The sequence below is a fragment of the Primulina huaijiensis genome, chromosome 10 (genome assembly GCF_012295235.1).
Source record: "Primulina huaijiensis isolate GDHJ02 chromosome 10, ASM1229523v2, whole genome shotgun sequence".
Classification (NCBI taxonomy): Eukaryota; Viridiplantae; Streptophyta; class Magnoliopsida; order Lamiales; family Gesneriaceae; genus Primulina; species Primulina huaijiensis.
In genome coordinates this window covers 6,326,498-6,353,772 of record NC_133315.1, presented here as the reverse complement: position 1 = coordinate 6,353,772, position 27,275 = coordinate 6,326,498, and the positions used below count along the sequence as shown (strand labels likewise).

At 36.5% G+C, this 27,275-nt stretch overlaps 2 protein-coding genes across 6 annotated transcripts; one reads left to right on the top strand and one right to left on the bottom strand.

Moving 5' to 3' along the window:
- Nucleotides 1–494: 494 nt before the first annotated feature.
- LOC140985507 (piezo-type mechanosensitive ion channel homolog) lies at nucleotides 495–18,796 on the bottom strand. Of its 5 annotated transcripts, none has more exons than XM_073453333.1 (21): nucleotides 18,223–18,796; nucleotides 17,793–17,891; nucleotides 17,401–17,560; nucleotides 17,130–17,281; nucleotides 16,331–16,487; nucleotides 16,011–16,197; nucleotides 11,875–11,990; nucleotides 11,444–11,528; nucleotides 11,004–11,219; nucleotides 10,734–10,911; nucleotides 9,972–10,100; nucleotides 9,689–9,862; nucleotides 9,325–9,558; nucleotides 7,529–9,007; nucleotides 4,558–7,037; nucleotides 4,080–4,475; nucleotides 3,758–3,916; nucleotides 2,882–3,388; nucleotides 1,882–2,023; nucleotides 1,644–1,788; nucleotides 495–1,355 (listed from the first exon to the last, which is right to left on the bottom strand). In XM_073453333.1, the coding sequence occupies exons 1-21, from the start codon at nucleotides 18,269–18,271 to the stop codon at nucleotides 1,220–1,222; spliced, it is 7,380 nt and encodes a 2,459-aa protein (XP_073309434.1). In that variant the 5' UTR covers nucleotides 18,272–18,796; the 3' UTR covers nucleotides 495–1,219. The 5 variants fall into 5 exon arrangements, with proteins under 5 accessions (XP_073309434.1, XP_073309435.1, XP_073309436.1 ...); XM_073453334.1 differs by having other exon boundaries at nucleotides 17,793–17,873; nucleotides 18,223–18,795; XM_073453335.1 differs by lacking the exon at nucleotides 17,793–17,891 and having other exon boundaries at nucleotides 18,223–18,795.
- A 6,581-nt stretch (nucleotides 18,797–25,377) lies between these two features.
- On the top strand, nucleotides 25,378–26,966 carry LOC140985851 (uncharacterized). Its single transcript, XM_073453803.1, has 2 exons — nucleotides 25,378–26,320; nucleotides 26,629–26,966. Exons 1-2 carry the CDS (start codon nucleotides 25,378–25,380, stop codon nucleotides 26,964–26,966), a joined length of 1,281 nt encoding a protein of 426 aa, XP_073309904.1.
- Nucleotides 26,967–27,275: the final 309 nt, after the last annotated feature.

The window sequence follows — 27,275 nt, the reverse complement described above, 5'->3', positions numbered from 1 at the left end:
ACAGTTGTTTGATAGAGATCAAACAGATTTCTTATAAAGGAGTTTATAAGTTAATTCCATATGATGAAAGATTTGGAAGTTAGCTTAACATCTAATTGAGTGAGAAGATTGGAACAACCTGTTTTAGTGAGTGAATTCACAATACTCGCAGCTGCAAAAAATAGATTAGTGAAAAATTTTGTCCTTCAAAATTCTCATTTTTAATTATATGAGAGAAAATTATACCTTCGACATATCGACGTCGTCTGATCATCGATCATGATTATAATGAGTTCACAATTATTTTTTTAGTAACTTTTTAATCTGTTGATTAAATAATATTATTAATAGTGATTAGTAAATGCAAAATTCTCATGAAATAATCTAGAAGAGACTAAGATATGTATTAATTAATTAATTGAGTGATTAAATAAAATTTATTTAATTTAAAAAGTGTGTGTGTGTGTGTATATATATATATATATAATATCTCGATTTATGGAGTGGAGGGCGGCGACAGTGGTAGGATGGTGGAAGAGGAGGAGAATCAAGAGGCGCCCAAGCAACGGAGAGGAGGTCCAGGAGAAGGTTATCCTACCGCAGTGATATCGAAAATTATAAGAAAAAAATTGGCAGCCATTAAAGAGAAGGTTTGGAAATGATGAAATGTGAGGAGATGCTATTGAGAGGGAGGAAATCATAGAGGATCTATGCACGGGATCATTCTCTCTCCATATATATAGGTTGGAGGTGGCTTATCTCATTTGTGAGCTTGTATCATGTTAATTGAATCATACGATCTAATGATTTAGTTCAAAGATTTAGATTGTGTCATCATTCTAAATTTTGCGTACATATTGGCTTCAATAATTGCTGGATCATGTATTTAATTAAGATGAGTTAAAAATTATTTTCTATTTTCCTGTTTTTGTATCATTGTATGATGAGAAATGTAAATGAGAAGGGATGACCACTTACAGGACAAATCTGACAATTCTTCCTCAGCTATATATAAACCGTTTAAATTTCACAATGCCCTTCAAGAAAATAAGAATTAGGAGGCTTGGTAATGCTAATAAATTTACAAGTATTGGCATTAGTATGGCTGCATCTTCTATGACATTAGGTGATCCTACCATCACCAGTTCGTCTGGAAAGGTATATAATGGTCCTCAGCTCAAAAAGAAATAGTAAGGATTGATATACTCGAGCATGGAATAATGGTCGTCAACTCAAAGAATTAGTCGGGATTGGTATACTCGAGCAACATGTGAGGTGACCTGTAAATTTTCACTAATGTCCAGTATAGTACCTCTTCAACTCCAAGTTCACCTTCTGCTCTCGCTGCATATATATCCTCACAGATAGCTATCAACCTAAAGAAACATGAGAATTACTTAGTGCACAATTGGATCTGGCTTTATTTTTATGAAAACTCGGGTCTGAAACAAGCTGTCAAGTAAAGATCACGTATCTCCACGGCCTAAAAATAGATCGATGCATATTTCAAAAAATAAATAAGATCAACTATAAACCAAAAAAAAAATATTTGATCATTTCCATCCAATGAGTCTAGATAATTATAGACAACATTAACCAGTTCATTTAATATTATCATTAATTAGATAAGGGTAAGATTTCGGGTTCTTTACAAATTTGAGTACCTGTCACATGAAGGAAGATTCTCATATGGTATTCTCATCCGTAAGTCGGAACACTGCATTCTGATAAACCGTCCAACTGCAAGTACAAATGTGATGTAGAGACCCCATATGCTGAATTTACTTAGTGTTTCACCAAGAAATCCCTCTGGTATAATATAATAGATCAATCAATCTGGATGTTATATTCAATTAAATTCATTCCACAGTTGTCTAAGACAAAAGATGTGATAAATCTTACGTGGGGTTTCTTCTGATACAATGACAGCCATGGGTCCTGATAAGCCTCCACACCAATTTTTTTCCAGCGAATTTATGTCATGGAAAGACCACGACTCAGAACTCCCATGATGAAAGACGAGATCTGCACTGACATCATTTACCTGTCGATTGTGGACATGTGACTCATGAAACAATTTTACATTTCATTGTTAAAGTCTGCGGTGAGTCGATACTTATATCATATTGAAATGGACAATTTTCGTTTTGAACACATAAGACTTTACATGAATGCATCTGAAGTCAAAACCTAGTCGCAACTTGAAAGCTCCCGAGTGGAATCGACTTTTTAAACCGAAAGCAACTTTATGGTAATTCAATGGTAAATCATTTTACAGAGAGAACCAGTTTCACTCGTTTAAAACGGTTTGAATAGCATGCCCAAAATTTATATTAGACGTAGGACTTAATGTATATTAAGAGGACTTATTTTTAGAAAAATAAAATATAATAGTTGATGTTTAATTTCTATGATGGCCAACTATGTTTGCTTGCCATCTCTGGCTCAACCCCTGCTCAAGCACCCCTGTCACATCCAAAGCAAAATAAAGCCACCTACATATAAGGATGTTGAAGTGCTTATGCAGATAATGCCAACAAAGTCCCTACACTCCCCTCTCCCACAAATTTGAATTTCGCTCTAGTGATCCTAAAATCAACCAAGAACTTAGGGGGTCTTCAAACTACTGCCCAAATTTTCCATTATATTGATGGCGTCTTTCCCTAAATAAAAAAACTTGAAACATGAGGGTTTAACAAGGAACATTATTAGGTTGTATAACCATTCAAACTAAATCTCTGTGAAGGTCGTTTGAAAAAAAATAACATATTTCAAAACTATAATAATTAGTTTAAAAGTTTACTTTAATTAATTCTTCTTTTTTTTACCATCATAACACCAATGGTAGAGATTGTGTATGTGTGTGTGAAAAAAAGGAGCGAGGGAGGGCTTGAAAGTATACCTCTTGCTCAAAAGGTCGAATTTCTGCAGACCCTGTAACCCGAAAATATCTTGGATAAATGTTGTAAACCCTAAAGCTGCTGAAGGAACCTTTCAGAACCCTCTCAACTTCTGATGATTTGGGAAGATCTGATGGATCAACACTTCTCTCATATTTCACAGTTTCCTTTCCTTTTGGCCGGTCTCTTGTAAGAACCCAAGAAAATTTTATATCCATGCTACTGCTGTTAAGAGAACTAATGAACTGCTTCTGAACCACATCAGGGACAAGCCACATAGTGCTTGCATCAGCTTGACAGCAAACCAGTTGGATGTCATTCACATTGTATGAGCTCAAATATCCCTCAGGATCAATATCAACATTTGCATTGAAATCATTCCACAAAAGTTTTTCACAAAGAGTTGTCTGGTACAAAGTCAACCTGCCATCGACTGTCTTGATATCAAATTGAAAACTTGCATCATTAATCGGATTTGCTATGTTTGTCGGATTACCATTACTGTATATCTGTAAGAAAACAATTAGCTTCCATTGAAAATAGTAATCATTGCTATATTTATCATTTCGGTCAGTTTTGGAGGAGCGTCGTGCTCCGATACAACACTTGATTATGGCCCATAGTAGGTGCTTTTTAACAACTTCCAATTTTAGAACATGATAATTTCAGGAGATTCTAACAGCATGCCATTGAAATTATAAAATCAATGAGTAATACCAATACTCAGATACCATTGAACAAAATAAACACCAACAGAAAATAAATGCTATTAGCAATCACCAAATAAAAAGGAATTTGTTACTAAGATTAACATCCATATCTTTTCAAAAAGAAAAGAACATATACTCTTTTGTGGAGTTAAGCCACGAGCTACGTACCAGCATGGGGGCCCAAATGACACATATTAATATGAAAAACAGAGATATCCCATTGCAAATCTTAGTCATCTTGGTCTGCTTCTCTCCTTGTTTATGCTTAGCTCTGTTCAGAACATTATCGCACTTGACAAGGTACAAGCTTGCATTTATGTCTTCCAACTGAAAACACAGAAAACATCGCCTTTTAATGCGATCTCAATCTTGTGAATGGGAAATGATTTTCCAAACAAATGAATACAGTCAATACAGTAATCAAAGATTCACATATTCAATTCAGTACAAGTACTTGGAGCAGTTGTGACATGAAAATCAAAGAACTCGCCTTCAGCCAGTCATACATAGTTAATGATGTTGTTGTGCAAGACCAATCAAGGACGCATCTCAATTCGTACAAAAAAGGCAAAGCACGAAAGAGCCTGTGGCCAAGATAATTAACCCGAGAAATTTTGCTTGTTAGAAACTGACGATATAATGTGCATTTGTGGGGAACCCCATATCGAATTTGCGTGGCTTGCAGTGCTAGAGAAAAAGATTTAGTAAGATATATTGCTCGAAGAGCCAATCCAGCAGCATTTTTCTGAGAAGTATCCATGTTCCAAGCATAATCGGTGACAGTATAAGTGGAGAGGATGAGGTTGAAAACGTAAAATATGACCTTTCCTGTCCCCAATGAGCATAGGTACATGATGCGATCAACAATCATTAAGAAGAAGATTATCTGCATGCAAGAAAAAAAAACCCCAGCATGATAAATAACCATTTATTTGAAATCCAAATATGAAAAAGGCATATAATCGCACCATTAGAATAAATAAAAACTCTTTTGGAAATTGATCCTCCAGTTGATAGTACTCCAGAATTTCACTTTTATTCTTTATAACAGATTGGTAGAATATAGCAACCAGAAAGAAAACAGTCAAATCAGCACCAAAGATATATGCGTAGAGATCAACTTCTCTCTTGCCACCACCAATTACTGAGAGTACATCATATGGAAATCTAATTTTTTCAGCAAGTCCCATGCTTCGAGCTTCAAGGATTTCTTTAGCTACATCAGCAGCTGGAGTTAGAGATTTATAATTTTCTGATGGTGTGCATTCACTTAATGGAGAGGCATAAAGAACCTCAAAAATAGCCAAAGCCACATTGCTATTTTCAGTACTATTTTCAATACTTCGAACTTGAACCTTGCTAGCGCAAGTCCATTGATTAGGCATTACATTCTTGCACTTTTCAGCATGTACAAGCTGCAGAAGCTGATTCATTCCAGATTCTAGTCTCTCTGGTTGGATCCCATCCTCTGGCCATACTTTGAAATCCATGGACAATTGAACAAAATATGGAGGAGATTCTGCTTCCTGTGTCAGAGATTTCCAGTATCTTGAACAACTACTAACCATCATTTCAACTATTTGTTTCATAACTTGGACAAATTTCATAGATTTCTCAACCCAGCTAGAATCTGATTGAACCTCATTTTGATTAGGCATCCCCCTTTTTCCATAATCAAATCCAGCTGAAAACCATTCAGCGTCTTTGGCAGTTATAGAACACTGTATTAGAGTAGATAAGTAAACTAAAAATAGAGGTAGCAAACTTATAACAAAAGACGATGTTATTTTTTTTGTTGGAAACCCCAACCCGCGCAGAAGACCTGACTGAATGCTGAAACCACAGTGTTGGATCATGATTTGATAGAAATACTGAATCAAAACATACATTTCGGTGTATATTAGCATTATAACCCAGAAGATGTAGTCAGGTCCAGTATTTACGCACAGAGCATAAAGGAACAAAGCCCCCAAGTACACCATAGAAAGCAAACTGAAATTCCATAGAAAAACAAGAACGAAACAACAGTAACACACTACATCGTTATTAGATCTCATATGGGACCATATATGCTGGACTATCTGCCCAATCTGCAGACTCGAGAAATCTGAAGTTCTACTCCTGTCTGACTGAAGAGAAGATGATCGATTCAAGTGCAAATGTCTAATGTCAGAACTCTTTTTCTCATCAGACAGTCCTTCCATATGTAAGGGCTCACGTGAATTTGAATCTGAATCTGAATCTTGAGGTTCAATATTTAAAAAGCTCACGAGACTGTTAACAGCGTGATTTCCAATTGACTGTACTTGGGAAACACCATCACCTATCAACTGTACAGCAGAAGCTACAGCATTTTCTTGGGATTGGGTTTTACCTTTCTTAACTTTGTCCAAATCATTAACAACATTATAACTGCCACACTCCTCTTGCTCTGTTATTTCACCAAAAAAAGCATCTATCGTGTACTTTGTGAAATCTACTGTACATGGACTCTGTGGTCTTGAGCTACTCGGGGAATCATGCACATTGGATGTGAAAGCATAACTCGTGTTTCCATCTTGTTCTACAAGTTTGCAGGTATCTGTCTGATTAAGTGAAGCATTCTTCCTTCTTCTCAATCCTTCATTAACAGGTGAAGAATCATCAGCAGTCAAGGAATTCATACTGTGGAGCTGAACTTGTAGGTTGAGCATCTCAGATTTCATCTTCTCCGCTTGTAAGTTACGTTGACGTTTCTCCTCCTCAGATTTGCGAATATGCTGCAACTGTTCAGTCTTCCAAGCAGCTTTTTTTTCTTGCTCTCGGACAATTGCACCAATTTGTTCAGCTTCAAGGTACCGAAATACATAATCAAATTCCGACAAGGAGAACATGTATGATTGAAGTGATACCAGAAAAAATATGATGATTTCGACTAAAGCGGATCTTGAGGTGATCCGAAACCCATAATCATATTTATAGAATCCAATCACCTCATACACGTAATCAATTGTTTCGCACTTTTCTGCATTAAAGTCACCAACAAAGGGAGATGGATAGGCCAGAGAGAGAACAATAACAGCAAAATTGTACATTCGCAAATACTTGAAGATCTTATTTTTCTTCTTTAGTATGGTAAGTCTCAGACGAAAGAAAACAAGAGCAAAGCCAAGGTACCCAAGGTGTAAAATGTCATATTCCAATGTTCCTGTAATTAAGATGGCAGCAAGCACTAGATCCAACAAATGACAATAGCAGTAAACCCTCAAATAGTCCAAAAAAGTCCACATGCTTTTGGTTTCAATTGATAGATCTTGCCAAGCTATAGCATTCTTATGGTGAGAAAGCATTTGGTAATATGTAAATGACCCTGAAAAACAGGAGGCATGGTCTGCACGGACTTTAAAGCACGCCACCATGAAAACCACATAATAACTGATGAGCATCCGAGGATCATCAATAGTAAGGCCTGCCAGAGAAAAAAACAAATGACTAATAGCAGTGGACGTGAAAAGATGGAATTTGATAGCATATGAAGCTGAGGCATCCCTCTATTTTTAGGGAAAGGAACCTTAGTTTGGAATAAACAAGTAAAAGCCTATACAAAAGCTTTTTTAAGATCATAAATGTACCAAGATGCAAATGGAAAAATATCAATGGACTGAAAAATAGTACTGCCATGGGTTCTCACACAGCTAAAGTTATTTTATACAACCCCTTCGGCAACCATTATCTTGATTATTGGGGCTCTAGATCATATAATTTAAAATTTACTTCAGTTAAGAAGTCCCAACATAAGATTGTCAGAATGAAAACACTAGATGACAGCATGCCAGAAACTCTCCAGATAAATGAGATGAGAATAAGCTCGTTTCTCAAAACCATTGTATCATGCATGAACGAAGAAATGGTAGAATAAATTTATTTCTAAGAAGCAATTAACATAGTGAGAAAACTTACCCAGCCAACATTTTTCACAATAGTGAAAATATAGATATGAGGTTTTCCAGCAATCATGGCAACGTGCAGCGCTCTCAGCAGAAACACGGAAATTCAAAGGAGTCAAAGTTTTCCACATCACAATATATTCAGCAAGAAGAATGATAGCAAATAGAAAGACAAAGATCAGCCACAATCTACGTACAATAGGGCGTGCCAATAGAACACAAGTAGCGAGACAAGCAATATAAAGCATAGAAATGGCATTTAACAAAGCAAAACTAGCAAGTAATAGTGCTATCATGTTGATCTCAAGGCCAAAGAGGTTGAACATGTTTTCCATCCAAAACTTCAAATAAACTTTTAGAGTTTTCTTCTGCATATTCTTCCTCAACAAAAGAATCCTGTTCTTGTTCCATTTATGGCTATCTCTCATGCTTCCCCAAAAATACCCAAATAAATATTTTCTATTGTTGTGATCCAGAAAGTCTCTACTGGTAGAAAAATCATAATTTTGTGCACAAAGTTCGTTGGATTCCATGAAGGTCTGTTCATCCCCATTAGAAGTTGATACAACAGGTAAAACATCATCTGGTGAGAAGAATAAAGGGCGAGGTTCCTCGGATCTGCCAATAAGAAGAGAACCAGGACTTTTTTCCAACCAATGAAAAACATTATACTGAAGGGTACATGCAGCAATCACCAAAATTTTGGCCCTCAAGCCTACTTCTAGGCCCTCAAAACTTGGTCTATACACCTGTAAACCCAAAAGGAGAGACAAATCATAATGCTTTTGTCCAGGAAACATTCTAGCCTGTTTACCCAACATCTGATAGAGATATTCAGCCTCCACCAGAAATCCTGTGTAGATTAAGAATAGTTTGGATGGGATTCTCGAAGCTTTAGGCAAAGCAGAACAGAAGACAAGACCAATAAGATACAAGAAACCAAAGGCACTTATCGGAGACAGTGAAGCATAGAATAGTGCGATATGCAAAATCTTTTGACCATGCCAGATCATAAAACATTTGGTGAATGCCAGTATCCCTGATTGCAATGGATTAGGATCTTCTGGTTTTATATTTTTGCTTCGTCTTCTTTCATAGCTATAAAGTTGCATGACAATCATAATTGCTAGAGACTCCCAAAGATTTTGTAACAAAGGAGCTTTAGTATCATAACCAAGGGATATATTAAGATCAACTTTAGTGGAGACCCATGTCTCAAAAGTTGGGAAAATGCTTAATATATATATGAAAATGAAAACTGAAACCGCATAAACTTTGAGTGGAAACCATAGACGACTCTTTGTCTTCTCAACAAGCTGTCTTCCAATGATCCAGACAAGAAGCAGAAAAATGTACCCAAATGATGTATAATTAGGCCTTACAGTATATACCGCAAGAAGAATGGTGAGAAAAGAAATGTGGGTTCCAAATGATCTGTACATGGATAAAAACTTCTTCTCGACTGCACCGAGATACAGAGCTACCTTTCTCTCTGTAAGATGGAAAATGGGTTAGGCTGGTTAATGTAAACAAATAATAAGTGAGGACAGAATATATTTATAATGTCTAAACAACAATCATCATCAATTATCTATTTCTTCCTAGAAGAGAAACAAAGCCAGAAATAACAAATTATTGTATCAATTTTAGAACAATTTAAGAAGAGAATTTTTCATGAGTATTTTGCAATTCCTCTATTATGTGCTAGTTCATGAATTATTTGAATTAACTTGTAGCCCAAATATGATCCAACTCATCCAAGTTAGGTAGAAACTAACAACAGATTATCCTTGGCTAATGCTACAGTACCATCTGAAGAATTCTCACAGTCGTCTCTGATATTGGAAGAAGCATAGATTGATAAAAGCACCGATTTATTCAAACCAGCTCTCAGAATGCTAAATCCAATTGGATGACAAGGCGTGTGTCGAACAATAGCAGAAAATGAGAACAACATTTCAAAGCCACGGTTATGGATCGCACAAAAGCATGCAAGCAGAGCAATTTGCAGGAAGTCCCGAGAACTATCACTTTCAAGAAACCCTACATGAGTTTAAATCCAAGTTAATAAACAAAAATCATAAGACACTTGGAGGAAATAATGCCTGATATACCAGATTATATGAAATGATTATTTTAACAAGTAAACAAGTTAATATCAATAAACCCGCACCTAACTGTGATAGCACTTCCACACTTATTGAGCCTTTTCGCTCCAATTTTCTTGAGATCAAATTCAGCTGAAGAATGTATAAAATCGCAAAATGTGCCTCACATAGAAGAATCAGGGATTGGCGAATCCCTTTATTGATGTTATGGCTCAAAAGATACACAAAGAAGAAAATCACTACAAAATAGAATAGAATTCAATGCCTATTAGAATATAGAGGCGGAGCCAGATAACCACTTATCAAAGCGTAATCTGATAAGAATCCATACATCAGACTTCGACATACCATAAACAGCATGGATGAAACCTGGCTTCATTGCGATGAGAAACATCAGCAACATCATAATAGGCCAAGAACATTTACGCAGCCCCCAAGCAACCGTAGCCACTATCAAGACTTTGGCATCTTTTTTTACTGCATAACAATATGTGTAGTACCAAAATATTCAGGGTCAAACTGAAATGACACATTCATTGGAACAAAAATATATCGTAGAACAATCATCGGAACAATGATAGAATAACTAATATAAACCTAGACAGCAAGGAAATTCATATTATAAAGAACTGGATTCCAGATGATAGTACACAATGATTAAAATGAGATGTTATTCTTCATAACAAGTATCAAAAGGAAGCTTTTGTTCTGTTTTAATTAAGTTCTGACAAGTTAAAAAGGCAAGACACGAAGCAGAGCAAAGAAACATGAAGCATTCCAAACAACTAATGAATTAATATAAGCTAACATATACATTTACATACAAGAAACATACTATTAGTAAAACTCCTTTATTCTAATCTTATAGAACTAGCTCAACCAATCAGCAGTCAAGCAACTAACACTTGACTCATATAAAAGTGACTTGATACAGTCTCTTTATATGTTGTTGCATCAAAAGAAAAGGTTAAGAAATAACTTAAGAAAGGATCAACCAAGAAAAGCAGCCAAATTCATCTAGAATATGATTTTCAAGACATGAACATGAGCATTTTATAGCTTTGTAGCAAGTGAATTTAAAATTGGTCACTCAAATATCAGAATCGTTACCTCCTTCAGTTTCATTCTCATTGGAAGATTGCCTCTCCTCATTTGACATGCATAAGAAAACAGAATTGTTAACAAGATTACCAATAGCTACAAGACCTCCGAGAAAGAACTGTGCTAGAAGGAAGAAACCAGGAATGGGATAGTGCCACAATCCAATCATCTCCCAGATCTCCATATCCTAAGTATAGAAAAAAGTAATCAAAATTCTCATTGGTTCTCAGAGGATTTAGACCTGTATCCCTGGTTAAAATTAATAAGGCAAGTAAATACCTTCCCAAGTTTCCAGTTCACATGGGCAAAGGCCACATTGAAAACATATGTGCTCACAGCCCACAATAGAATGAAGACAAGAAGCAACCCATTCAACCGGTGCATACGGAACAAGGATGGAAAAGCATACAAAATATACCCAACATATGCAAGTAATCCAAATGCACACATACTTGCAAAATGGAAGCTCCAATATGAAAGGGCAAACAAGGATATCTGTAAATTTTATCACTGAAAGTTTAACATGTAAGCAAACAATATAAAGAAAATAAACAAAAGTACGTTATTAGAATTCATTAACAAACAAAACAAAAGTACGTTATTAGAATTCATTAACAAACAGGACCATTAAGTTCACAATTTACCATCGAAAACATGATTTAGTAAGAGATAAATTGTGAAAAGATATAGTTTTGGCGTTAAAATTTATAAATATATACCGGAAAGCCATATGTAAACCAGTTAATACTAAAAATCCTGAAAACAGTTCCCCGTAATAAAATGTTGGTATGTCTTACGCCTGACCTGCAGGAAAATTGATCATCGTAAAAAGCTGAAAGACAAAATTCTGATGTGAAAAAATAAATGGGAAAAATTTCTTGTGCCAACAAACCAAATTTTGAACTAATGTTATGGGTTGGAAAATTGAAAACCATAACAGAAATGACTAAAATTATAGATTTTCATGAAAAACAAATTCTGAAAGACAAACGATCGCATCCATCATATATTGGTTGCACATGAAAGAATGAAAAAAATGGCCTTCTTCCTCACTGAAGTATATTGACTAAACCAAAGTTTGTGCTCACATCTAATTGCAAGCTATAAATATTTCATCCTAGGAAAACAACGACATCTACAGTAAAGTTACCTCAACTGACGAACAAAAAATGAGTTCTTTGAGGGAAGAAGTTGTTCAGTCAAGCTGCCTTGCCTCACTGACATGATGAATTCCATTTCCTCTAAATCATGTTTTATGCAAGAAACCTGCATTATGTTTCATAATTGCTTCTTAGTCGAACAAAAATTTTGAGTGAAGCACAAAACAAAAAGAAAAGGTCTGCCACTTAAATATTTGATTTAAAACGCTTCGCCTATTATAGGTTAATTTCATATTTCAGTTTGAAGAAATTATCCCAGGGTAATTCTTTGTGTTTTCATAACAATATCCACAACATGGAAAGAACTCTACGCTATGAAAACCATGGAAAACCTTATAATTCTGATGGAAGATAGAAAGCAAGGGGTGAGGAAGGGAATGATGAAGCAAGATCCCTTCAGCGTTAAGAAAAACATGGTCCGTCTAAATTAGACTATTAACAAGATTTGTGATTAATTGTGATTAGATTAGCAATAGTTAAATGGTAGTTAGTTAACTTTCCACATATATAAATACATCAATATACATCAATTGGTCTTCTTCAATAAATAAGAATGAATTTTTGGGATTCAGTTTTTCCATCTTCTCTCTGTAATATGATATCATCAGTACTACTTCTGAGCAACTTTTTTCTTTCTCTGATTCGATTATGATCGGTGCATTCTTTCCGACTGAAGATTCTCCCAGATTATCATCTTCCTCTCCATGCAGAAATTTTGAAAATTTTCACAAGATTTGTTATTAGCTATGGCAAACACGAGTTCCTCGGCCTAGAATTCGCCATTCCGATCTGGTGTCGATGATCCTTTGAGCCCATATTTTCTACATCACTCAGATAATCAGGGCTTATTCTTGCCTCTCAGCCAACAAGTTACAATTTTGCCTCTAGGAGTAGGGCAATGAAGATAGCCCTTTCTGTCAAGAACAAGTTGGGGTTCATCGATGGATTGGTCTCCAAGCCGTCAGAGTCGGATTTGAATATGGTAAATACGTGGACTTGTAAAAATAATATATTCATTTCTTGGCTATTAAATTCAGTATCCAAGGATATATGAGCCAGCATGTTGTTCGCTAAGTCTGAGAAAAAATTTGGAACGATCTTAGGGATCGATTTCAATAGAACAATGGGCCTCGAATTTTCCCGCTTCGCAGAGACTTGATCATTCTTCGTGTCAAGATCAAGATTTGGTTAGTGTTTACTTCACCAAGCTCAAGAACTGTGGGAGGAGTTAAATCAATTACATCCCATGTATAACTATGGGAAGTGTATCTGCAATAGACTCATGAACATTGATGTATTTATTCAAATGGATTACAGATGGCTTTTCTCATGGGCCTCAATGATTCTTTTGCTTAAGTCAGAAGCCAAGTCTTGCTTCTTGATCCTCTGCCACCTTTCAATCGAGTTTTTTCTTTAGTTGTCTGATGTGTCATTTTATCGTGTTTTTACTGTGTCAATTTTAGTCACATTCATGCATGTTTCGAGAGATTTCGTTTATATTTAGTTGTTTTTATTATATATTATGCATATGAATTGTTTTTCATGTGTTTGGGTTAATTTATAGTAAATATGGTCAAGAAAGATGGATCCAAGGACTAAAGTTGAGAAAGGAGCACTAGGGCGGAAGGAAATGTCTGTCCCAGCATGCACATGAAGAAAAATGGACCAAAATTCGAGCCACACGCGCTAAGGCGGAGGAAATTGTCCACCCTAGCGCGTACAAGAAGAGAAACAAAGAATGTTTTTGCCCACCCTAGAGCGCGGAAAAAAGATTTGCGAGCATGTTGCGCTGGGGCGGGAAATTCCATCCGCCCCAGCGCGATTAAGAAGGAAAAAATTTACACCGATTTCTTTCCATTCTTTCTTGATGCTACCTGCTTGACTAACCCTAGAACACGTTGTTTAGGGGCATATTAGTTTTTATCAGCAAAGGAGAGCAGCCGCACGCGAGGAGAAAAGAACTGGAGTCGAGGAAACTTGAAGAATTCGGCATGTTCGAGCAGCATGTCTTCCGTTATTCGATTATTCTAGTATTTTTAGTTTAAGAACTTTCATTTAATCGTTGTATTGTACATTTTAGTATCTATTTTAGTAGCAAAACTCGTCTTTTCCCAAATTTCCTTGCTAGTTTTGCACATTTTGATCTTGCTGAATGTGTTTTTTTTCAAGAGTTTTATACAGTATATCTTTTGCCACATTGTCAAGATTTGCCTTTTTCTTATCCTCATTGGTCCATTCGCTCTTTGGTTTTTCAAGCATTTGAGGAGCACCTTCGGAGATGGCTATAGCTGTATTAGCCTTTAGTATCCTCGTTGGTCCTTCTATAATGACGAACCACATGTCATCGTCTTGAGAAGCTAAATGATCTTGCATTCTTATTTTTCAATCATCAAAGTTTTCCTTAGAAAAGATGAGAATTTTACTGAATAAAGTCATTGTAATTGGAAATGTTCAGAATCGAGAATAAAGCTTGCTATGATACCATTTGTATTATCAGTTGAGTTTTTAGAGGGGGTTTGAATAAACACTGAACACAATATGTAAGTTTCTTCGATTAGTTTAGATGAGTTGGCAACAAAACTAAATATCATCGAGTGTCTATGTCAGTTTGCTATTATATAAGAGTGGAAAGAAGCTAGATTGATAGATTAGAACAAATCACTGAATGAATGGGAAGGGGTAAACTGAAGCGTAAAAAACAGATATGTTTCTGGATGTTCGGAGAACTGAAGCTCTTACGTTACCACTTCTTCCTCTACGAAGGTTCGCACAAAAATACATTGGATAATACAGGTATTTGCAAGATTCCGATTCAGTTTGGTCTTAAACACTGTCAAACTGAAACTCTTAATATCTCAATTGATTAATAGACAGTCTGCAAACTGTTATACAAATGTAATACACAATAATACTAACTTAACATGAAATGATCCTTAAATGATCAGATAAAATTTTTTTAAGGTGTGCTGAACTAATTCAGTTTCGCTCATATATATAAAGGATTTTGAATTCAGTGAATGATCGATCCTTTCTTGAATTCAATTTTTCCTCTATTTATACTCTCAGAAATGGATCCGTTCAAACCAAAGAGTTTGTTGTCTTGTTTTTAGTCTATGTCAATGCTTTTTTGACAATTCGTACACTGTTGCAATCAGTCTTGACTCGTACGCTATTGCGATCAGTTTGTTCAGACTGCTTGATATGGACATCAGTTTAGTGTTTTGACGTAGATTAATTCTGGGTAAACTGAGTTTTGGTAAACTGAAATCCTTTAGACTTATTTATTCAGTTTAGAAGTGTAATCATTTTGTTTAACTGTATTAATTTCTCTTAAATCAGTTTTGCCTTAACATTATTTGTTAACCACCAAAATATTCCAAATTCTTGATCCAACACACGTGTTATTAGCTGAAAAAATTTTCTTAAGTAGAACCATTTTTATTTGAGTTGGATTTATCATGCTACAGGTTTTGTGAGACAAGTAAACAAACAAAGAAAATTAAGGATAGAAAACACACTTCAAGAAGAAATGGAGTTCACAAATCAACAATGCAATATCAATTATTATGGTTTGTTTCCTCCTTTGTTTCATTCCACAATTTGCAAAATCAACTAATTCTTCAATAGATCAATGAAAATTTACCTAAATGGCTAACGCACAATTAAGTTGCCCTTCTTGAATCAAACATGAAAAATTATTGTCTCAGCCATTGGAATCAAGCATGTGGCTATCTTTATAATGCACATTACTAACACTGTACAAAACTGCAAATTACATATAAGGAAAGCGACTTAGTCTGGAAAAAATTGATCCTCAAATCAAATATTAACTGAATCTCCGGAATAAAGTTATCCAACACTTTTTGAGACATTGTTTCCTTCGAGCCCCCAAGATAGATACCAGGCTCAGAGTCACTTAACAGCACTTACAATCAACAAACAAATTGCACTAAAGATTTGTGTAAAATAGAAAGCTGAGTTAAGAAAAATGCGAATGTATAGAAGATGAAGTTGATCCTGATAATTGCAGAACCGCATTTATTTACTATAAGCTACCAAATGAATCTCAAATCAAACACAGGCATGATGGAAACTAAAAGTTCAAACTAAGATGACAAAAGCATACCATATAATAAAACACCATTAATGAAATGCCGGAACAACTTTCTTGCCAGCCAGAATCAGCAGAAACTTTGTATAGACCAATGAAGTCAGCTATCAGGTGAAACATGTTTGGGATCCCAACAGGAAGCTGGTACACATAAAGTAGGCAAATGCTAAAACCAGAGTACAACCAAAGAAGCTTCCACCACCTTAGCAATGAGACACAACATAGAAGAGCCAGAAAAATGATGTCATAGAAGTATAGAACTAAATTTTGGGCACTTTGGCAGATATTCTTGTGGAAAGATAACAAAACTAACAACACCACAAAAGAAAAATTACCTGAAAAGGCCTAAAAAGTTGCTCGTTAGAGACCAATCAATTAGCCCAACACAGCTACAAAGGAAAAATGGTAAAGAAATCCAGGAAGGATTGCTGATCCCCGCGACCAACTGCACAGCAGGCACTAGTAAGCAGGAAGCGAGCCTGAGACGATAACCTTCAATTTGGAACAAATTCTGTCAAATATGACCCAAATCTGTGGAAACATATAGAATCTATTTTTTTCTTCCAGAGAGAAGAAAATATAGAAAGAAACAGTGTGATTGCTGCAAATTATTATAGCCAAATATGAAGAATAACTTTTTAGAGCAACCACTGCCAGATAGCTGAACAAGTAAAATTGACTGCCCAGAAGTCTAGGCATGAATTCAATTAATATGCCCCAGTATCAGACTCTTCATCGTACCTCGGTGAAAAATATCAAGTCAATTTTGAATTATTGTCCACAAAGAGTGTGTTTGTGTTCAAACAGAGAGCTTCTTCTGTATAGATCCTAGACAATTAGTTCCAAATCTATTTTTTTTTCCATCTCAATCCTCTGGTACACACCCTGAAATTTAAAAAAAAATCGTTTTCTCCGCATATGTTATTGAATATTATGCATGTATTCATGAAGAAATATTATTTGTAAATTGTGAGAACTTCAGATTGTTCTGTCTCCTCAGATGAGTTACACTTCCAACATATGCATGCAAGCTTTAGCCTTTAAAATTGAATTCTTGAATAAGATACGCGATGCTTATTTTTTAAAATTAATAAATAGTTAAAGCATCGTAGGTAATAGTCGCATTTCACAAACCTATATGTTCAATAACTGATGATAGATAACCAGAGCATGGAGATGCTACCAAGCAGAATTTGTTCCTGCGAATCTCGATAAAAGCAACAAGTCCCACCAGTAATTCCACAATTAGAAAATAAACAACTGTTGGAGATCTCCAAGATTGAAACCTAAAAGCCATTAACATGACACATAGTTATCAGGGAAATATCTTTCTATGATGATAAATCAGAAAGCAAAACTATCACATAAAGTGCAAGATATTAAAAGCAAAATAAGCATATCCTACCTCATAAATCCAAAAAGCTTTATCCACCAAGCATCTTTACCGCTCCATTGTGAATTCGGAATAGCCCATAAAGTGAGAAAAATAACTTGCAGAAGAATCACAAGAACTGAATACATAAGAACAAACCATAAACATAAAACCCTTCCCCTGAATCTGAATCCTGCATGATTTCATAAAAAAGAGCAGCAGAAACAAAACATTTATTAGATTAATATTTGTGAAAATGTACCGCCACTTAACACTAATATTATTGAACATTTGCAGCAGAACATACAATAGTACAACAAATAATGACAGGGTACAACTAAACAAAGTCGATGCATGCCTTAAGCTCACAAGAATGACATGACAAAGTACACTAAATCAAATTAAAATTCAAAATAAGTGCTTACCGCTTTTGGGAATATTGAACTGTAAAACCAGAGAAGTCACCAAATGAATGAAGGAAACCAAACTCCAATTCAGCAACCCGGCTGCAAAATAGCATAGCTCTTAGAAAGAAGAACAAAAGAAACAAGACTACTCGAAAACTAGCTTAATGGAAAATCCAAAACCCATTTGTTAAATACATAATTACAGCCATGATATTGCTTTGAATTCCCTCGCACACATAGAAATAGAACTTGGCTTCGATTAAAACGTGGTGTTCGAGAGATAACTTTCATATATCCCATTTTTCACATAATTCCTATGTAGTTTTTCGTTTTATGATTGTATGATGCCAAATATAAAATTAGTTGAGAAGACAATCAAGAGCAACTCCCAGCCAGAAAGAAATTCTCAAACAATCAAAACATAGACAAGAAAATACAAATCACATACCTGTCGAAAGCAGCAGAGGCAACACAAACTCGACCAGAATACTTACCATTGTCAGCTCTTTCTAGCATCCAATCTCATTACAGTCCGAAAGATTATGACATGGGACATTTCATTTCAAGATACAGAAAACTCATGTCATCAAAAAACCAAAAATTTCACCTAATTTTCGCCCGAAACAAATACACTCCCATCACGCTGTTTATTTTGTTTCAATCAAGGAATATATTAATTTTTTTAAAGAAAAAAAATCATACAAAATTTCAATAAGCTCATCATAGGCATTCAAGAAAAAGGGAATCCAAATTCCTAACGACAATAAAAATTCCCATTTGCCTTCAATGCGGTTTTGTGGTGAAAAATCGGACAGAAACAAAAGGGTTGATCTTAAAAAATATAAATAAATTTAAAATCTGGGAACAACGGAAAAGCTTGCATGCGAATAAAACGTTCGATCTTGGCAGTAAAAAGGCCAGCGGGTAGGATTGACATATTATCTTCGCAATCATGCACGACGGGTAAATTTTTAGTTACATTTTTGGCAGGTAAAATGGGCTAAAAAATTGTTAATCCAACCCGCCTTTTTCGCAAAATGGACTCCCTGGTCCATTTTGAATTCTCAATTGTGCCGGGTAGTATCATTGAAGCCATTAAAAATTGTATTGAACTATAGATCATATTAGAGCCCACTATTTTCTAAAACTAGTGGTTTATCCAAAAATGCTTAATATAACTGGTTGAGTTTCTGAAAAAAATGTTTTGGGTTTAGTCAGCAAAAATCCGGTGTCATCTCAGCATTTTCCGTCCATTGTTGCAATTTCCAACCAAAAATGAGCAAAAATATATTCAAACCAATTTATAGAACTCCACAATGAAACAGATCTAGTCGATCATATAAAATAGAAGGGATACACTTTACATTGTATTACATAATTTGATAATTCTATCACTACAAATTCCTTTCCTAACAAACTTATTTACTCGTGTACAACATTAATCATTTCTTTGTTAAGTAGTTGTTTAACGACATTTCATGTGTTTTCTTAAAGTGAAATTCAAAACAATGTTGTAGTAATTAAGGTTATTGTGATGAAATTTCCAACTAGCATCGATTAAATGCAAGTCTAGAGAAAGCGAAAGGATATTCAAAATGAATGCCGAGATACTCACATGCTGCGAATTTTGTAGTCGAACACGAAGGCGGGATTATTCAAAAATTTAAAAAGGAGAAAATTGCCAAATTGATCCTTTAACTCAACCTATTCTGTTTTTTTATTTGTTAGGTAGTCAAAATTAGGTTTTGGTCATGTAAATTAGATTTTTTTTTTCTTTGGTCCTATTTCGTTAGAGCTCACATCAGCATTTTATGTTATATATAAATTTTTTTAAATGTCACGTCAACTATTCATTGAAATATGATTAAAAGTCAAAAAATCTAGGGTACAGAACGAAAATCTAATTTTGGCTACTTAAACGATCAAACTCAAAATAAGAAAAGTAATTAGTCTATTTCCCTTTAAAGAAAAAAGTGATTACGTTTATATCATTGTTCTACATTACAATACATCATAAGTAATTCAACAATACCATCAAATAATCGATTAAAGTTAATTACAACAAACTACTTTTAAAGAGTAGCCATAAACCTTATACATATATTTTTGTGTAATATTATGTTTCACCCCTTAAAATATGTTAAATTATACTCATAGGCACGAGTTGATTTGTGAGATGAGTAATAAATTAAAATATAAGAATAACATAAATTTTTTTAATTTCGGTTATTATAAAAATATATCAAAACTGAGAATAATATAATGATGATGAATCTATCTTTCGAGTCAAACTGTGGCTCAAGTTTGAAAATTAAATATAGTGGACGAAAATAGAAAATAATTCAACATGGGGGTCAAGATTACAAATTTTCCCTACTTTTATTTTTGGGATAGAAATAAAGTTTCCCTATTTAATATAATTAAAGATATACTTAAGCAGTAAGTTGAATGAGGAATAAAACCTCCCCTGACTCAAATTTGAGGAATACTGTGTATATAGAATATTAAAAATGATAAACGTGAAGCTTAATTGAACTCAAATTGATTAGGAATATATCATCAAAAGCCATTATGAATAGATAATTAAAACATTACTTCATTTTCTTCATAACATTAGGATGACATGCACTTAAAAATTTTGATCTCCTCCATAATCATAGACATTTGGCTATGTATCCGATACTTTCGAAACTACGACGGGTAATTCTACGTCACAAAATAACTCGAAAAAACTTGTGTCTGGAATTTGCTAATATATTATATACTCTACACGTTTTAAACTATAATCGGTAGCTCCAAGTCACAAAATAATTAATCGTTAAAACTTGTGTCCAACGGTATTAAATCTAATATTGTACTATATACTCGACACTTTTAAAATTATCATTGGCGACTCCACGTCACTCGAAAAAACACAATGTCTGAAAATTTTAAATTTGATGTTCTGGTATGTATTCGAGACTTTTAAAACTATTGTTGACGACTCTACTCACAAAAAAGGGAAAATTTCCAAATTGATCTTTTAACTTTACTTATTCTGTTTTTCGATCATTAAATAGTCAAAATTAGGTTTTGGTCATATAAATTAGCTTCTTTTTTTTTTTTTGTATTTAGTCTTATTTCGGTAGAGCTCACATCACCATTTTTTACCATTTTTAAGGAGTATATAAATATTTTTTAATGTCACGTCAATATTATGTTGAAATATGATTAAAAGCCAAAAAACTAAGATATATGACATAAATATAATTTTGGCTACTTAAAGAACAAACTCAAAATAAGAAAAGCTAAAAGACAAATTAGTATATTTCCCTAAAAAAAAAAAGTGGTTACATTTATCATCATTGTTGAACATTACAATACATCATAAATAATTCAATAATACCATAATATAATTAATTAAATCTAATTACAACAAACTAATATTAATGAGCAGCCACAAACTTTATACATATATTTTTGTGTAAATATTATGTTTCACCTCTCAAAATATGTTAAATTATACCCATAGGCACGAATTGGTTTGTGAGATGTGTAATAAATTGAAATATAAGGATAACATAGCTATTCTTTAAATCCAATTATCATAAATCTCAATCAAAACTTAGGATAATACAATGATGATGAACCTATATTTCGCGCCAAACCGTGCCTCGAGTTTTCCTTCTTACCAAATTGTGGGCCGGGTCGGCTCCGTTGCCAAGATAATAAATGATAGTTGGGAGATGACACCATGAAATTTCAAATTAATTGAGTTCATGCATCACTTTTCCTCAACTGATCTCTTTATTTCTTCCTCTTTTCAACTCAACCGCTCAATTATCCCTCGTGTTCATTGAGCCTGTTCTTTTTCAATAAATTAAGCAGTAGATTTGTTTCAACTTTCAAAATAATTATATTATTCTGGTTTTATTGCGATCGCAGAAAATGAGAGAATATTTAAGGGTATCTTTGATTTCTTCTTCCTCCAGCGAATGCTAATGAATTTCTTTGCTTTTACTATACTCTACCATTCCTTCACTCGGTCCGTAACTATATTTGATGCCCCCGGGATATCCCGGGACATGGATTGTGCCCGGGTCAGGGACATGGATTGTGCACGGATTCTTAGGCAAATTCCCGAGACAATTGATGATGTCCCCATAGGTACCCGGGTCATGGACGACCCGGGATACTGAATGGATGGCCTAGATCAGGGGAAAATTGCGAGAAGGGTGGTCCATAGGCCTGACAGGAGAACATCCGGGACATCTTCTCATTGAGCTATTGGATGCCCGAGCTCTCATAAAAATCCTCAGGAACTCATTACTCAAGGTACCTCGATATGAGCACCACACTTGAGTGTACAGTGTACTAGCAAAGCAGGATGTGGGCGGCTGTCCCATCTCTGACACCGATCTGAATGGTTGACAAAATTGGGTAGGGTGGATGTGATTAATGTGAGATTTAATATGTCAGAACATAGGGTATAATCAGTCACCCTACTATAAATAGTAGGTAGCACGCAAAATGAGATCATCATCATTTTTCCTACTATAAATATCAGGTTTCCTTTGAATTTATTTCCATTCAGATATTGAATACACTAGCATTCATTGCTCATTAAAATCTTTTCCCTCACATCAATATCATAACCATCACTTGGTTACATTGGTCCCTAGGTTAAATTATTCACTGACTTAAGCATCGGAGTGGTCATGCCGGATACCCCTCCGGTGCCCATTCACCCATCTTTTTGATCACAGGTTTCCATAATTGCCCGGGAAGGAAGCTTCTGGTTCCGACATCCATACTAATCGTATTTTCCTCATCTTCTTGATCACAGATCCGGTGGAGCACCCGACCCGGATCATCCATTTCACTCGGATCACATCATTGGCGCCATTTGTGAGAAATATTGAGTTCTAAGATGTGGATATGGCTCCTGCTAGGAGAGTGAATCAAGAAAATTCTCGGATCCAGGGAGAGAATACACTTCTCTCTAGTGCAGGTGGTCTGCCACCTCATGATACCCAGCCTGTTATCAATTTAACACCCGAAGAGTTGGCTAAAATTGTGTCTGATGCTGTGGAGGCGGCCTTGGCAAAGAAAGCCCTTTCTTCGTCATTCTGCTCAGCCAGAACAGGGACATGAGCAAGGGCGGGAAGATCGAGAGGGAAGTAGAAGGGAGGAAGGAAGGGAGTCAAGTGTCGGTTCTAAATCTCCCACCGTGGTAGAGGAGCTGGAGGAGTTGAGAAAGAAAGTGAAAGTTCTAGAAGGGCAAGTTGAATCTAAAAGCAACATTCGAGTTGAGACCAAGGTTTGTCCATTCTATGATATCATCGTCCGGGAGCCACTACCCGGGCATTTCAAATCGATCAGGATTAAGGTTTATGACGGGAGTTCTGATCCTGAAAAACATCTCGCCAGATTCGAAAATATGACCATGCTGCACTGCTATGGAGACCAGATTAAGTGCAAGGTATTTCTAACTACCCTGGTGACTCTGCCCAGAGATGGTTTGAAGGGTTGGCACCTCAAAGCATCCAATCTTTTGATGATTTTCAAAAGGTCTTGCATCAGTTCAGCAGCAGCAAGAAATATAAGAAGACTGCTTTCAGTTTATTTGAGGTAAAGCCGAGCCCGGACGAGACTTTGATAGCGTATATCAAAAGATTCAACCGAGTAGCTTTGGATATCCCTGCTTGCGCTCCCGAGACAAAAATTACTGCATTCACACAAGGATTGTGGGAAGGATATTTCTTTCGATATTTGACAAAAAAATTGCCCAAAGATTTTGAAGATCTCTTGTCTCGAGCAGAAAAATACATCAACATGGAAGAAGCCCAAAATCAGAAGAGAGAAGCTTTGAAGAGAGTCAGAGGAGACCGGGTTGTCAGGCCCGAGGATACCCCTGCTTCTTTTCTCCTGGGAGCTCCCCTCTTCCTTCCTGTTTCTACCCGGGGTGCCTGTCAGTTTTTCAAAGGAGAAATAACACTGCCTTTAACTTTGGGAACGGGGGAGTTGAGAAAAACGGTAATGACAATCTTCACGGTGGTGGATGCCCAGTCTTCATATAACATCATCCTCGAGAGACCAGCTATGAATGAAATGAGGGTTGTGGCCTCCACCTACCATCAGAAAATCAAATTCCCAATACGAGGCCAAGTTGGTGAAGTTAGGGGAGACCAGCCTTCCTCTCGAAAATGTAATGGAGAAACATTCCGAGTGGATCAATAGAAGGCTAGGAAGGAAGATAAGAGAAAGAAGGTAATCTGAGAAGTGAAAGAGATGGCTGAAAGGGAATTGAATTTTGTTGCTGAGGATGAAAAGGAAATAGTGGAGGTCGAGCCAGGGAAGCAGATCCGGGTGGCCCGAGATCTTAATGTCTCCACCCGGGTTAGTCTTCTAGCCTGTTTAAAATCTAACATTTTGTGTTTTCGCTTGATCTGAACATTATCCCGGGATCTCGACCTGTCAAGCAGAAGAAGAGACATTTTGACGCTGAAAAAGATAAAATCATTGATGAACAGCTATAGGAGTTGCTACGAGCCGGCCACATTCGGGAGGTGCAATTCCTTACCTGGCTCTCGAATGTGGTTCTTGTCCCAAAAGCTGCAGGGAAGTGGAGGATGTGTGTGGACTTTAGAGAATTGAAAAAAGCATGTCCCAAAGATTGCTATCCACTTCCCCGAATTGATCAGTTGGTGGATTCAACTTCCGGATTCGAATTATTGAGCTTCATGGATGCATATCAGGGTTACCACCAAATCCTCCTTGCCCGGGAAGATCAAGACAAAGCCAGCTTCATCACTTCTGGGGGCACTTTTTGCTATGTGGTAATGCCCTTTGGATTGAAGAATGCTGGAGCCACGTACCAGCGCTTAATGAATCAGGTTTTCCAAAAACAGATGGGGTGGAATGTGGAAGTTTATGTGGATGACATCTTGGTTATGACCCGGCAAGTCTCTTGCTTCATTTCCGACCTGGACGAAACATTTGCCACATTAAGACAATATGGAATAAAGCTCAACCCGGCTAAATGCATCTTCGGGGTAAGAAGTGGTAAGTTCTTGGGTTTTCTGGTGACGGACCGAGGAATTGAAGTAAACCCGGAAATTATTAAAACAGTGCTTGACATGCCTTCCCCCAATATGTCCGGGAAGTGCAAAAGTTGACCAGAAGGATTGCTGCCCTGTCTCGATTCATTTCCAGGTTTGCGCACAGAAGTTATCCTTTCTTTCAGGTTTTGAGGAAAGCACAAAATTTCGGTTGGGACGAAAAGTGTGAGCAAGCTTTTCAAGATTTAAAGAAACATTTGGCTAAGTTACCAATCTTGGTAAAGCCTGAGCCCGGGGAAAAATTGCTAGTCTAGTTATCTTTTACAGAATACGTCGTTAGTTCTGTACTCATCCGAGAAGAAGGGACAGACCAGAAGCTGGTGTACTATGTCAGTCACGCCCTTAGGGGAGCAGAGCTAAAATAATGTGAAATTGAGAAAGTATCCCTTGCTCTGGTAATGGCCGTCGGAAAGCTGTGACCTTATTTTTTATCGCACCCAATTGTGGTTCTTACCAACTCCCCGCTCGAAAGAATCATGACTCATTCCGAAGTCTCGGGGAGAATGACAAAATGCACAGTAGAACTCGGGGAGTATGACATTGAGTATAAGCCCCGGGTTGCTATCAAAGCTCAAGCATTAACCGATTTCTTGATAGAAATGATTCAACCGGAAGAGGAGGAAGTATGGAGAGTTTTTGTTGACGGTGCATCAAATTCATCAGGATGCGGGGTTGGAGTAGTTTCTATTGCGCCATCAGGAGAAAAGGCTAAATTAGCCCTGCGAATTAACTCCCGGGTCACCAATAATGAAGCAGAATATGAAGTTGTTCTTGCTGGACTACAAGCCGCCCGGGAAGTTGGGGCTTCCCGTGTCGTTATTTACTATGATTCTCAATTGGTTACCCAGCAAATCAAAGGAGCGTATGAAGCCAAGGACGAGAAAATGCCCAGATATTTGGGACTCATAACAGCTCGGGCAGCACCCCTGACTGATTGGAGCATTGAGCAGATTCCCCGAGATGAAAATATGGAGGCTGACACTTCGTCCAAAATGGCTGCCTCTTTGTCAGATATCATCACTCGAGAAATCTTATGTCTGACCCGACTGATTCTTTCTGTTGATGAAGATGCGCCATTAGCCCAGGAGAGTTCATGGATGACATCTTTGATCGAGTATATAACTCACGCCAAGCTCCCAGAAGATCGGGCTCAAGCTTTGAAAATCAAGAAACAAGCACCCAGGTTCGTCCTTCTAAATAATGTATTAAACAGGAGATCATACCTGGGTCCTTTGCTCAAGTGTGTAGCGGAGAGTCAAGTGGAGTATGTTCTTCGAGAAATTCATGAAGGATGCAGTGGTGAACATCTCAGAGGAGCAGCCCTGGCTCGAAAAGCGATACTAGCCGGATTTTGGTGGCCTAAAATAAATCAAGATGCCGTCCAACTTGTCCAGACATGTAAAGGTTGCCATTACCATTCTAAATTTCAACACAGTCCAACCACTGGTATGCAACCTATCTCGGCATCATGTCCCTTTGATCAATGGGGCATGGATATTGTGGGCCCTTTCCCCATAGCCCGGGCTCAGAAAAATTTTTTTTTGGTGGCTGTGGATTATTTCTCTAAGTGGGTAAAAGCCGAGCCCTTGGCCAAGATTACTGAGGATGAAGTGATGAAATTTCTCTGAAAAAACATTGTTTGCAGATTTGGTATCCCTAGAAGATTAATTTCAGACAATGGGAGACAGTTCCAGGGGAAGAAAATCATGTCATGGTGCCGAGAAATGAAATCACTCAATCTTTTACCTCTGTAGCCTACCCACAGGCCAATGGCCAAACCGAGGTAACTAACAGAATTATTGTACAAGCATTAAAAACCCAAATTCAAGGGAAAGGTAAAGACTGGGTTGAAGAGCTGCCAAGTGTACTATGGGCATACAGGACTACACCTCGGACAGCCACCTGGGAAACTCCGTACAGTTTAGTCTATGGCTCAGAAGCAATTTTGCCTGTGGAAATTGGGCAGTCTTCTGTTCGAGTGGAATCTTACCCAAACAATAATGATCAAACCAACGCATTGAGCTTGATCTGGTGGAAGAAAAGAGGGATCGAGCAGCTATCCGAATGGAAGCCTACCGAAGCCGGGTTATGAGATCATATAACAAACATGTTCGATCACAAGATTTCCAAGTCGGGGATTTGGTCATGAAGAAAGTAAAACCAGTGGGTGATGTGAGAAAATTGGAAGCTCGTTGGGAAGGACCTTTTAAGATAATTAAGAGAGTCAGCTCGGGAGCAGCTTTTTATCTGGAAGAATCTCAAGGACATTCTCTCAAGAGACCGTGGAATGCGTTTCATTTGAAAAAATATTATGCTTAAAGTTATCTTGTATCTATTAATCTGTATATCAATGAAGGTTATTCAAGGAAATGTTTCTCTAAGTCCAGGAACCCGTACCCTG